The sequence below is a fragment of the Anabrus simplex genome, chromosome 10 (assembly GCF_040414725.1).
Source record: "Anabrus simplex isolate iqAnaSimp1 chromosome 10, ASM4041472v1, whole genome shotgun sequence".
Lineage (NCBI taxonomy): Eukaryota > Metazoa > Arthropoda > Insecta > Orthoptera > Tettigoniidae > Anabrus > Anabrus simplex.
The window spans coordinates 18,071,011-18,084,945 of NC_090274.1; the positions used below are offsets into that span (position 1 = coordinate 18,071,011).

General features: G+C 42.4%; 1 protein-coding gene across 1 annotated transcript in view; it reads right to left on the reverse strand.

Annotated features, from left to right (window-relative positions):
- Positions 1–13,935, reverse strand: part of Syn2 (Syntrophin-like 2) — a 46,399-nt gene that overhangs the window by 14,264 nt on the left and 18,200 nt on the right. Inside the window, exons 2-5 of the mRNA XM_067154589.2 lie at positions 9,152–9,311; positions 8,951–9,076; positions 6,405–6,551; positions 2,922–3,106 (exon numbers count right to left, since the gene is read on the reverse strand). Coding sequence (XP_067010690.1) covers positions 2,922–3,106; positions 6,405–6,551; positions 8,951–9,076; positions 9,152–9,311 — 618 coding nt within the window. The remainder of the gene's footprint in view (positions 1–2,921; positions 3,107–6,404; positions 6,552–8,950; positions 9,077–9,151; positions 9,312–13,935) is intronic.

The following is a 13,935-nucleotide window of genomic DNA, read 5'->3' on the forward strand; positions in this document are numbered from 1 at the left end:
TATTATAAATCGTCAGTACGGAATCTCATTATGAACATGAGATTTATAAACTACCCCTGTAATAAGTTCGAGGCTTGAATCTGTATGGCAAGAACTCTGTCAGATATTGGCATGAAGCCAGTGACAACTTGACTAGTGAGCTTGTCATCTAAATTAACTGCACCGTTCCAGTGACTGGGGTCACTATTCCCTAACAAGTACATCTTTGTCTGGTTAATTGTGAGTTCCCCTGTACCCGGCTATCTGGTTTCGCTCAGTCCTAACACAGTCACTCTGAGTCGCTGCATCCCTTGAATCACTGCTTTCCTGCCTCATAAATCGATTTTACATTCCACGTTCGCAGATTCACTGCTGAAAGTAATTTTCTTTCTGTAACAGCGTTCAGTGAATCACCCCCCTCCCCACAGATCCTAGTGGGAGAATTGAAACTCTGGAATATTTTGCTATGGAGGCAGCCACAATGATTTTACAAGGGATATCCAGAGGACCTTTAATGTGGTAGTTTCCTGTTGCCTTGCACATTCTGATGCCGTTGACCAACCTATGGTTCATCCGCCTCATCCCAAGGACAACAAAGTGCCCTAAATTTCTTCCCACTCATCCGCCGTTGACAATTGGTATAGTTCCCTGGAGTTACTCGGTAGGCTGATTGCAGTGTCCAGGGCAAATTCCCTTCTCTTTGCACGACTTGTTAAAAATAACATTCCCGAGGACTGTGCTTTCTCTACTTAGCACAATTTTTACCTACCGATATGTTCAATGGGAATTCGTTGTGTCACATTATGTGGCCTACACATGCCGTACTGATCATCGATTTTTTTTTTTCATATTCCCTTATCTCATTCCTTTAGTCGTTCACCCAATTTTCACATTCAAACCGTTAACATTCAGCTCTCACTTCTATACAAAATTTAACTTCATATAAAAGATTTAGCAAATGTATTTCTTAATGTTAAACTTAGATGCCTGTTAGCAACGTCCTCCTCCTAATTTCTGCTGTGCTACTGCTATCACTCGTAAACAAGCTCCTAGAATATCAAATAGATTGAATTACAACTAACCACAATGTCAGTCATTAGTCAAGAGCTATTACTAGTAACGTTGCCTGAAATTATAGTGTTAGCGATGTGTCAGCAAGAGTGATTCACTTTCTGGTCGGGTTCTGTAACTGTGATTAGATTAGTATTGCTGTGCCCAAATGTTCAATATAGCACGCAAGTAGCACACATTATTTAGGGTAATATTTAAAATTGAACTATCTTTAATTGAGGTGTGCAATATAGGATTGGTGATGACGAGAAAACCGAAAAAGAAATGCGTATAAAGGTGAAATTGGACGGATTATTAAGTTTTTTTGCAAATTGCTTAACGTCGCACCGACACAGATAGGTCTTATGGCGACTAGGAGTGGTTAGGATGCGGCCGTGGCCTTAATTAAGGTAAGCCCCAGCATTTGCCTGGTGTGAAAATGGGAAACCACGGAAAATCATCTTCAGGGCTGCCGCAGTGGGGTTCGAACCCACTATCTCCCCAATACTGGATATCGCCGCACTTAAATTTCTGATTTATTGTGCATGTTTTCGACATTTACTATGTATATTTTAACCTGTTTTACGAGCAGTCTTCAATAACATGTAAAGTAATTAATGGCGTGAACACTTTCGGCAATGAAACGGCTCAAAGGGAACTGGCATTTATCAAGACACACTTCCAAATCGTACCAGAATCTATCGGTAAGCTAGAAACACATGGATTGCACCTTGGTGATTCGCTCGACATTATGGAGAACGTGAAGCGTGAATTGGAAGGTATCCCAGAAAACCTCGGACTCCGTCTGCAAACAAAATATCGTGATGCCCTTAGACGTAATTCAGGTTACGACATCATGATAGCTGTACTGAGAACGTGGATCTACCAGAACGTTTAACATCTACACTCGCTCCCGAATACAAGTACTGTCCTGTTACATTCGCCGATGTAGAGAGATCGGTCTGAGCGTTGAAGCTAATTTTAACAGATAAACGCCACAGATTAAAAAATGGACAAGTCTGTTGTTGTGTACTGCAGAGCAAATTACGTGTTTTTTTTTACACGGATTTCTTAAAAGCCTTCCTTAATGATTTATGTATCATGTGTATTAACACACCGTGTCTTATATAGGAGAAATGTTCATATTGTTTTAACAGTGAACACGGATAGATTGATGTCCAACAATCTATGCACGGATTGTCTGTACTAATGGAACAGCCGCAGCTGTAAATAGTGTGATTTTTGTGTTTCCTTCAGTTGTTTATTAATAATCACGATTTTATATATTACTGTGGGTGAATCGCGTGTGTCCAGTACAGGAATGTTAAGTTTGCATTTCATACAAGTGTTTAATAGCAAGAAAATAAGTGCATTCTTAAATGCATATGTCACCACTTTTTCAGCATAGTTGCAGGCTTATGTTGGTGGTTTATAGAGCATATAAATACGATATCTAGTCATGAACTGTGTGAAAGGTCGATGTTCCCTGAAATTTCTTGTCCTGTGGGAACATATTCAGGAGTGACATAGCATTGCACACATCTGCCTTTCAAGTTTCCTTGTCACTGCACTCTTATAGTTTTAGACAGATATGTAAAGATATCTGTTATCTAATAGGAAACACAAAGCATGGAAAGAACACAATAAATTACACAAGTCACTGAGGACTGATGTATTATTGAAATGTGCATCATCAACAAAAATGTCGAGATGATGGTTAATACCCGAGCAGGAAAACCCTCCAGGTATTTAATATTTTCGACCTTATAACTTCAAAAACCACAATAAACATGAGTAAATTAACATTTAATGCCAGACATGAACACGGCATGTGTGACAGTCCTACGCTGGACGACAAAATATAAGTGATAAGATGAGTGATAAAATAAAACCTGCAGGTTGGTCAGTCCCACGATGTTGTCTGTGATGTACTTGAGCCATTGGGACAGAATGGCCGCGTCATCACAGTGGATAATGCCCGTGCTTACACCGTTCAGCCCCCGTACTTCGAACGAGTTGGGCCGCAGTTTGTCCGTGCCGAAGATATACCGCGTCACGTATGCCATCATCAGGGGAACTGGAAAAGTAAACAAACATTTCAGTATTATCAACCTCTAGATCATACGGCGAAATGACTACACTGGGCGCAGGGGAAATGATATACAAATAACATAAGCATTTGAGAAGCAGAGTTACATGTTGAGATTTGTCTAGAGAGGCGCGAAGTCTTGCTGTCTGGTAAATTGTTTCTTTAAGTCACAACCGCAAAATTCCAGATTATTTAAAATACATCACTTCCACATACGGCGGTAAGGTTGTTTGCTCGTTGTATAGAATTTACACGGCTGTTCTTTCAAGGCCAGTCTCTACTGATATAACAACATGTTAAATGTTAAAACTTTTAAATGTTAACTGGTGACACCACCAACGTGTTAACTGTTAAATGTTAAATGATGTTTCATTCAACATTGTGTCCACACTTATAAAAACGTTCAACTTTGTTTATACACAGCTAGTTCACCATATCAGTGTGTATTAATACATTTAGGTGGTGCCTTGCATTTGCAAACAAGGATAGTGGACTCAGATGAATATTTGGCCTTTGTTATTGCCACTATTGCTTCTTACAGGATTTTGAGAAGGATCTTGTTGATGTTTGTTGTTTAAAGGAGACTAACATCGAGGTCATCGGCCCTTCTTGAGAAGGAAGGAAAGGAGAATGTGGTTACAACAATATTTGAATAGAAGTCACAATGTGAATGACATTCTGAATGAGCTTAAAATAGAATACAAGTTTGGATTTAAAACTTTCTTAGAATGTCTGAGCATGATCTTAATGTAATTTATCTATAGGAACTTTACCGAAGCCATGCCGATGACACACGAACAATGAATTGATTTAAGATATTTTCCAATCCTACCGGAAAACACGCCAGCATGTTAAATTTATGTTTACGTCAACATATCAAGTTAACATGTTAAGTCAACTATGAACCAAATGTTCGTATACATGTCAGTTTCAACATGTTGTTGTTAAATGTTAATAAGTGGAGACCCGACCTTAAGATCATCTTTTCCATCTTTCATGACATTGATTGGATTCAAAATCTCATTTGTTTATCTAGAAATAAACCGGCTGATCTTGGGAATTTGAAACAGCTTAGTTACTATATTCGAAGTAAAACCAGAATGGTATCAATGGTCAACAACTTGATATTTTAAATAATTGATAATCAATATTTTGACATGTAGCTTGTAAAACTAACAGCACTCCACCCGCAATGTATAATGTTCTTCGTTAATATCCCCACAAGTTTCCAGTTAAGTAATAGACATGAACTGTTGTGGTAATAGAATGTAACTTAAAAACATCAAGAAAATAAATGGAATTATATTTGTTTTCTGCAGTTTGGTTACCTTTTGAAATTCAGATCGATCAGTACACTTCCCGTATTGAAAACGCCATGTAAACGGGGACTCAGTTCGAATTGAGTTGCATGTAAACGCGGATCGTACTGAGATCGTATTGAATGCGACTGCGCACACACTCCATGTTTGTTCTCACAAAATCATTATCATTAAAGTTCTGTCGAAATAACAAATTTAATAAGCCAGTAAATATATTTACCTGTAGAAATGATCAGCAACTGCAATCATATTATAAGACGGCCAGCCCTGGCGATTAAGAAAATCACGATATCCTTCTCTTTGGGGTAAAATTGGAATGTGCGTTCTATCTATTGCACCAATTACATTTGGAATACCACACATACTTTCAAAACTGAAAGTTATCTCCTGGGCTTCTATTGCATTTGGCGTTTTTAAATTCTAAGAGGTGATATCGATTTTACTACAATTCTGCATCGTCTGTATATGTCGATGTTGCCTGGCGGATTCAATACGATACTCAAATACGTTACTTACTACATGTAAACGGAGATCGTATTCAATACGGTAAGTGTACTCAAATCGATCTCACTCCCCGTGTAAACGTACTAATTAATCCAGCGCCGTAGGATAAACAATATTACGTGTCAAACTATTCGGACCGTAAGTGCGTAAATTCCGGTTAAATTCCAACCCTGGAATGAGCTGCAAAAAATTGACCATGAAAGAAACGCGGAGTTTGGAGATTAATCCCTGCTACTTTCAGCGATTTACCTTGAGGCTTGTTTAGAGTTAAGCTGACGTCGTAGAATCTCATGAACGAGCAGATTTTCTATAACTAAGGACTTCGTTATGATTTCAATTAATGATAAAGGTGAGGTGGAAGATTTATAGCAGACTTCCTAGTTGCTGCAGCCTACGACGGAAACGAAGTCTCTACATCTTGGAATAAACAGAGTCAAGAAAATGCGTGATAAAGGCATCGTTTTAGTAGTAAAAACGAAAAGGAATGCAAAACTACGTTACATACGATTGAAACACGTAATCCGCAAATGAAAGCAAGCATTCCATACTCATTCATGGAAATGATATTAATTTTCCAGAGAATAAATTGCTAGATTGTATCATAGAGCAAAATCGGGCAGTAAAGTGTGCTATCTATTTCGAGCATACAAATAGATAGAGAGGGCGCTGCCAGCAGAACACGGCGCCACGATACGAATCAGCTGAAGTTGGGCGTAATTTTCGCGGACCATCGGCGTAAGCAGGGACATATCGAGGATTCATTGTCGACAAACCAGGCTTTTTCTATACAATTTTAATATATTACAAACATTAAAAAACACGTATTTTCGTTGATTTGATAAGTGAAGTACATCAGTCTGAAGGAATATAGCAAAAATGGTCATATTGTGTTCTGCTTACAGTTGCAGTCAGAGAATTATATGCTCGAAGGCTATCACAGCAGGCCTTGAAGAAAAATGAGCGGTTTTTTTAAGGATGTCAAGAGATGGCACCATAAAATACGCGGTTGTTGAAGTTAGAACCGCCATATTTTGGGCGCTGTCTCTACGGAGTTACAGGTAAAGTTGAATAGGATATTTTGAGCTGATACCGTGGTTACGGCTGCCCATTTCTTGATCAGTTTCCAACATTGGAGAATGTTTTGGAAATGGTAAATTTTTGGGCCTTAAAATGTTGCTTTCGGCGACCCTCCTGGTCTTACGGAGTATTGTTTCTCGCAGTGAGGGGCTTGAAATGACTTGTATCCGGTACTTCTACGGTAAATTCGGAGTTTTACACTTGACGGACTTCTGACAGTTAAACGTCAGTATTTATTCGATAATAACACAGAATGAATACACTAGAAATGGGCTAAAGGTACACAATATTAGAAGCCTGTGTAACACAAATGTTGATATTTCTAGTGATGCCGCAAGTGGTGTAGTTAGTGTAGGTGTGAAATAAAGAAACGTGCTGCCACTCACCTGTGATGATGTCGACCCACCGTTTGTGGGTTGTGACTGGAGAGTACGATCCGGACCCGGGTCTGCTGTTACATGGAGACCGCCAGCCGTCTTCAGAGCGCAGCTGACTGGCACTGTCGTTGTCCAGCTGGTGCTCCTCTCGCTGCACTGAAACAGCACGACGCACTTCGGAGATTGTCAAACAGCTTGTGATAACAGTCATGATGGTGATGATGATAATGCTTTTAAATCTTTGGTACCGGCTTTTTAATCGTGTTCTGAGGGACGTGGGTTTGATTTTCCATCCATCCCTTGTGCTCGGGAGATGCCCTCAGGGCGCATTAAGCGTCATAACACCTTGAGATCTTTATTAGCGAGTAGTCGCAAAGAAAAAGGACCTTGAGTTTCATGAAGAAGTCCACTGTGTAGCAGTAACCGCCGTATTCATATAACTGCCATAAATCGGAGACAAAACAAAGCAGAAATCATTGATTCTACGCCAAGGTTTGAAGACTCTCTTTCCCAGCCAGATGACATAGATAAAGGTAAACAGGATATATATTCACCAAAAATACCCTACTTCCAGAGAGCCTACAGCGAAGGACTGCTTCTGGGTACTACAGGGAATATCCTCTGAAATTTTGTCGAATGGCGGCAATCTTACAGACTGGACAGAAATATTCAGGACAAAATTCTCAGTGGCAATAATTCAGAACCATTTGTATGGAAAACACAGCAGCGTTAAAAAAGTGCATATTCTTGAGTACATTCATATTTATTTTACGAAACTAACAAATCAACTATTTTTTTCAAATAACTTGTGAGCTATTCTGTATCTTATGGCAAAATGTATTGGTGTCAGAATGAATAAGTAAGAACAAATAAACAAGAAAAGGGCTAAAGGTACGCAATATTAGAAGCCGTCGTACTTACCTGGTTAAAATCAATGTTCATATTGGAGAAACCAGAGATACATGCCGCTGAAATTCAGAAACGGCCAGATAAGTACTTTACAAGACTCCGTCAATGTTGCAGATCTTTTGAGCTGAAGCACTACAGGGGAGTTGCGCGTCTGTGAGAATGAATTCTAATGCTGAATTCGGCACAAATACTCAGTCCCCGAGCCATACGAATTAACTAATGAAAGTTCAAATCGCTGACCCGGCCGGGAATCGAACCCGGAGCCTTTTGGACCAAAGATCAAAACGCTAAACATTTAGCCATGAAACCGAACTCTCTCATCTTTCAATCAGACCTCAGATCAATATATGACCGGGAATCGAACGTGGAGCTTGGGAGTGAAAGGTAGGCTCACAATCCTTAAACCGTGAGACCACCGCAAATAATAATAATAATAATAATAATAATAATAATAATAATAATAATAATAATAATAATGTCCGCCTCTGTGGCGTAGTGGTTAGTGCGATTAGCTGCCACCCCTGGAGGCCCGGGTCTGATTCCCGGTTCTGCCATGAAATTTGAAAAGTGGTACGAGAGATGGAACGGCGTCCACTCAGTCTCGAGAGGTCAACTGAGTTCGACTCCCACCTTAGCCATTCTTGGAGTGGTGTTCCGTAGTTTCCCACTTCTTCTCCAAGCAAATACCGGGACGGTACCTAACTTAAGGCCACGGCCGCTTCCTTCCCTCTTCCTTGTCTGTCCCTTCCTGTATTTCCATCCCTCCACAACGCCCCTGTTCAGCATACCCGGTGAGGCAGCCTGGGCGAGGTAATGGTCATCCTACCCAGTTGTATCCCCGACCGAAAGTCTCACGCTCCAGGACACTGCCCAAGAGGCGGTAGAGGTGGGATCCCTCGCTGAGTCCGAGGGAAAACCAACCCTGGAGGGTAAACAGATTAAGAAATAAATAAAGAAAGAAAGAAAGAAAGAAAAAAGAAAGAAAGAAAGAAAGAAAGAAAGAAAATAATAATATACATAGTGGAGTCATTCTTCTCCATCGCTACACGCCGTCCTCACGTAGACAACTGCAGCAGACGAATTGATATGCTTTCTCAAGTAATTCCTAATGTGTGAACTCCGGTCCTTGGCTGAGCGGTAAGCGTCGCGGCCTTCGTTTCAGAGGGTTCTGGGTTCCGAGTCAGGTCGAGATTTGTTTTTTTAAATTTGTCTTATGTCGCAACGACATGGATAGGTCATTTGACGGCGATGGGGTAGGAAATGGCTAGGAGTGGGAAGGAAACGACCGTGGCCTTAATAAAGGCACAGCCACAGCATTTTCCTGGTGCGAAAATGGGAAACCACGAAAACCATCTTCAGGGCTGCCGACAGTAAAGTTCGAACCCACTATCTCCCGTAATTCAAGCTCAAAACTGCGCGCCCAACTCGCTTGGTGGGTCGGGAATTTTGGTCGCATATCAGACCGTGGGACTAGATGTTTCAGCAAATCACAAGACAGGACGCTAATGGAGAATACGTATCTACACCTACAAGCTCTAAGCTTGATTTCTGAATACCACCATTGGCATGTGCTTTCCAATTTTCTTTTCAGGCTTTACATCGGTACATATCCGTACACATATAAGGAGAAATAATGTAATACTCACAGCCTTTCTGGAGAAAGGGCGTCGCTGCCCGATAATGCTTCACCGTCAGCATGACGAGATCTCCGGCGTTCCTCAGGATGTTGACGGCATCGTCGTGTGTGCAAGAGGTGATATATTCGCCGTTAACTGGAACATGAATATGACAACTTTAGAGGAGGTCAACATATGAACATGACACTGTTAGAGGAGGTTGAGACTTACCCTTTATTATTGCGTCCCCCACGAAGAGTTCCCCCGTCTGGTCTGCGGCTTGGTCCTTGAAGATACGTGAGATGAGGATGGGCAGTTTGTGTTCTGCGCCTCCTTTGATACTCAACCCCAGTCCGCCCACCTTCTGTCGATGTACACTCACTATGCGCTCCTGTTGACATGACAGTAATATGTATTATCGTCCTCATGTGTCATTAAAAGGAACATTATTGTTTACAACTCAGTTTTAAAAGGTAGTAATTTAGTAATATTTCTATTTTCTATCAATTTTGAGAAGCCGGGATGGAATCCACTGCAGACACTGCAGTGAGCCTGAAACCCTAGTTCATGTTCTTGGTTCACATCCAGGGGGGCACTTGCTTAGGAATGTTAGGTGCAACAGAATAAGATCTAGAATTGCAGCAGCATTATGAGGTACATGAAGAGGTGCCACGTGTTGCTGATGGTGGAAGCAACCGGAGAATAGATATAACCTCAATTGACCGAGAAAAGGACTTTGCATATATTTTGGACCCCATCATTAGATGTGAGGTCGACTCAAGTCAGCCAGCATAGGTAGACGCGGAGAAGCGAGCCATCTATGAACGAACCATCAGCTACTTCAAAGAATCATACATCATCTCCTGCATAAGAGTTGTAGGACTTTTCATCGGAGCAAGAGGAGTCATATCAAAATTCTTAGTTGAGTTCTTCAAAAGTGTGGGCATTCCGAATAATCTGTATTGGGATTTAGCCGTCTTGGCCATTAAATGCTCCATTCAAATGGTTTTAAATTACCTGTATAGTACTGCATACGAGAGGAATTAACTGCAGAACACTCTTCATGTCCATTCAATATTTAAGGCCAACGGCCATAGCCGTGTTGAAACACCGCATCCCGTGAGATCTCCGAAGTTAAGCAACATTGGGCGTAGTCAAGATTTGGATGGGTTGCCACGCGCTGTTGGTGGGTGGTAAGGGAATGGAGGAGCGGAAAGGAACTGGCCACCCTACCGTACGTAAACTCCGGCTCAGGCACACCTCTGAGGAGGTTCGGACCTGCCTTCGGGCAGAAATACTCCCTCAATATTTAAGTGTTATGGTATACTTTGCCAGATTTAGGCAACCTATCATTGTAGGAAGTACAAATTAAAAAATAAAAATAAAAGCAATTGGATACACATTCTAGGACAGTATTATGACGGTGAGTAACGCTCACACAGAATAGGAACATATGCAGAAAAAAATTGTCTTAGTGCCGACTGAACTATCTCTTTAGCTGGAGGGGCAGAGATTGACGTCCTAGCGGTGCTAGTGAGAAGAACACGACCAGAGATGTGCAGTTCTGCTATTAGCTTAACGTCGTACCACCACATATTCGACGACGATGGGATAGGAAAGGCCTAGGAGCTGGAAGGAAGCGGTTGTGGGCTTAATTAAGGTACAGCCCCAGCGTTTGCCTGGTGTGAAAATGGAAAACCACAGAAAACCATCTTCAGGGCTGCCGACAGTGGGATTGGAATCCACTATCTCCCGGATTCAAGCTCACAGCCGCGCTCCCCTAACCGCACGGCCAACCCGCTCGGTCAGCTCTGTACAGTTAGGATGCTAAATATTTTGACCTGTGTCGGGATGGTTTGTTGTACTAGAACATGTATTTGAACGATCAGATTCCAATTTAAATGCGAGTACAGCCCGCAGTGGGCTCTGATAAGCAACGAATTATTCACACCATTAGACTATTGTATATGATACCACAGAGGTTTAGTTAGGGTTATGTGTCGCTAGTGCCCTTTCAATGATGCGCGATACTTCCCGGCACCTTCTATCTTAGATTATCTCTGACATTTCTCTAGCTGCCTCTGTGGATCAGCGGTAGAGTGTCGGCCTCCGGATCCCAAGATAGCGGGTTCAAACCCGGCAGAGGTAGTCGGATTTTTGAAGGGCGGAAATAAGTCCATTCAACACTCCATGTCGTACGATGTCGGCATGTAAAAGACCTCTGGTGACACATTTGGTGTTTACCCGACAAAATTCATTAAATCTCAGCCATAGACGCCCAAGAGAGTTTCGGTTTACTCGGTCTGCCATCTAGTGGGGGCCTAGAGTAAAACGGAACGTCGAAATTGACGAGCAGACAGCCAGATGGTGTCAAATTGAAATGTCTGCACACGGTAGCTGAGGCCATACGATTATTATTATTATTCTGACATTTCTCTGTAAACATGGCTGCTAGCTGCATCAGCTAGCCGCGACTATAGCGTTTCTCTCCATATGATATTACGCCCATCGTTCGATGTTTTTGTTTGAATGAAAACATGGTTATAATTTTTACAGATTTTACGGTTTTTCATAGTTGCACTTTGGTATCATATGATCTTCAAGAAATTAAATAATCAATGTTTATTCATTGCCTTGTAACACTAGAACAAGACTGTTAAACAGATCCCCCCCCCCATCCCCAACCTCACCCCTAGTTGTTTTACGTCGCACCGACACAGATAGGTCTTACGGCGACGATGGGACAGGAAAGGGCTAGGAGTGGGAAGGAAGCGGCCGTGGCCTTAATTAAGGTACAGCCCCAGCATTTGCCTGGTGTGAAAATGGGAAACCACGGAAAACCATTTTCAGGGCTGCCGACAGTGGGGTTCGAACCTACTATCTCCCGAATACTGGATACTGGCCGCACTTAATACATGGAGAAAATTAACCTGTGCAAACTGCGCTTGACATATATACCGCACCAAATAAATGCATAATATCAACCCACTATAATGCAAATATTGCATTAGTGCAAAAGTGCGCACAACGTCTGGATGTTGAGCTTTCCCGATAGCTCAGATGTGCGTGTATCACTTAAAACTTTGCTGACTCATATTAATAAAGAAACAATGGCTAACATTGCTTGTCACGGTAATAATGTTATCGTTTGGAATTCGTGGCATATCCGTGGTTTCTTTACCTGTTACCCAGGATAACATCCCGCACTCAGAAGTCTTATCACGTAATAGAACTCCGACCTCGGTACTAAGGTACGGAACAAACTTAATTCTGTTGAAACAGAGCGAGTTCGCCGTCCGGTTAGAGGCAAGTGGCTGTGAGCTTGCATTCGGGTGAACTCCACTCTCGGCAGCCCTGAAGATGGTTTTCCGTGGTTTCCCATTTTCATACCAGGAAAATTACGGGGATGTGCCTTAGTTAAGGCCACGGCCGCTTCCTTCCCACTCCTAGCTCATCGTCGCCAAAGACCTATCTGTGTCGGTGTGACGTAAAGCAAAACTTTGTGTGGGGGGTGGGGGTTGGGGATGGGGGGGGGGGATCTTTTTAACAGTCTTGTTCTAGTGTTACAAGGCAATAAATAAACATTGATTATTTAATTTCTTGAAGATCATATGATACCAAAGTGCAACTTTGAAAAACCGTTTGAGACGCAGATAATAAAAAACGAAGACTGGGATATCAACAAAATAATGGAATACTGATAAAGAAGATATAGTGCGGTGGACCGATGGCTCAAAGACTGGGGATGGCACAGGAGGAGGGATCAACAGGGGAAGACCTAGAGATCAATCCAGATGAGCCTGGACAAAAACACTACAGTCTTTCAAGCGGAAGTGATAGCTATCACAACAAGTCTTGAAGAAAATCTGAAAATGAACTATAAGAATAAGAACATTTTCATTTTTATGGCCAGCCAAGCGGCCATTAAGGCACTAAAAGCAGTCTGGATAATATCCAGAATTGTCTGCTATTGCCACTCACTTCTCCTGAAGCTCTCAAAGTACAGCATTGCCAAAATAATATGAGTACCAGGGCATGCAGGTATAGAAGGAAATGAAAAGGCAGATAAACAGGCCAGGAAAGAGCAGAAACACATTTTGTAGGCCCAGAACCTGTATGCGGGATTTCCTATGGACAATCCCGACACTACATAGGAAAATGGGTACAAAAGGAACAAATGGAGAACTGGAAAAATACTCCAGGATGCAGGCTTGCAAAGGAACTGATAAAAGGACCAAACAAGAAGCATACTAAAGAACTGCTGAAACTCAGCAGAGAAAATATAAGATGGGTAATAGGACTGTTGACAGGACACTGCCATCTGAAAAAGCACCTACACGGAATTGGAGTAATAAGAGACAATATATATAGGAAATGCAATGAAGCAGAGGAATCAGCTGAACACATACACTGACTGACAGAGCAAATGCAACACCAAGAAGGAGTGGTCAGAACTTTATGCCAATTGCAGGGTAGACTGACGTCACTGAGGTATGCTCATGATGTGAAATGCGCCGCTGTGCTGCGCACGTAGCGAACGATAAATGGGATACGGCGTTGGCGAATGGCCCACTTCGTACCGTGATTTATCAGCCGACAGTCATTGTAGAACGTGTTGTCGTGTGCCACAGGACACGTGTATAGCTAAAAATGCCAGGCCGCCGTCAACGGAGGCATTTCCAGCAGACAGACGACTTTACGAGGGGTATGGTGATCGGGCTGAGAAGGGCAGGTTGGTCGCTTCGTCAAATCGCAGCCGATACCCATAGGGATGTGTCCACGGTGCAGCGCCTGTGGCGAAGATGGTTGGCGCAGGGACATGTGGCACGTGCGAGGGGTCCAGGCGCAGCCCAAGTGACGTCAGCACGCGAGGATCGGCGCATCCGCCGCCAAGCAGTGGCAGCCCCGCACGCCACGTCAACCGCCATTCTTCAGCATGTGCAAGACACCCTGGCTGTTCCAATATCGACCAGAACAATTTCCCGTCGATTGGTTGAAGGAGGCCTGCACTCCCG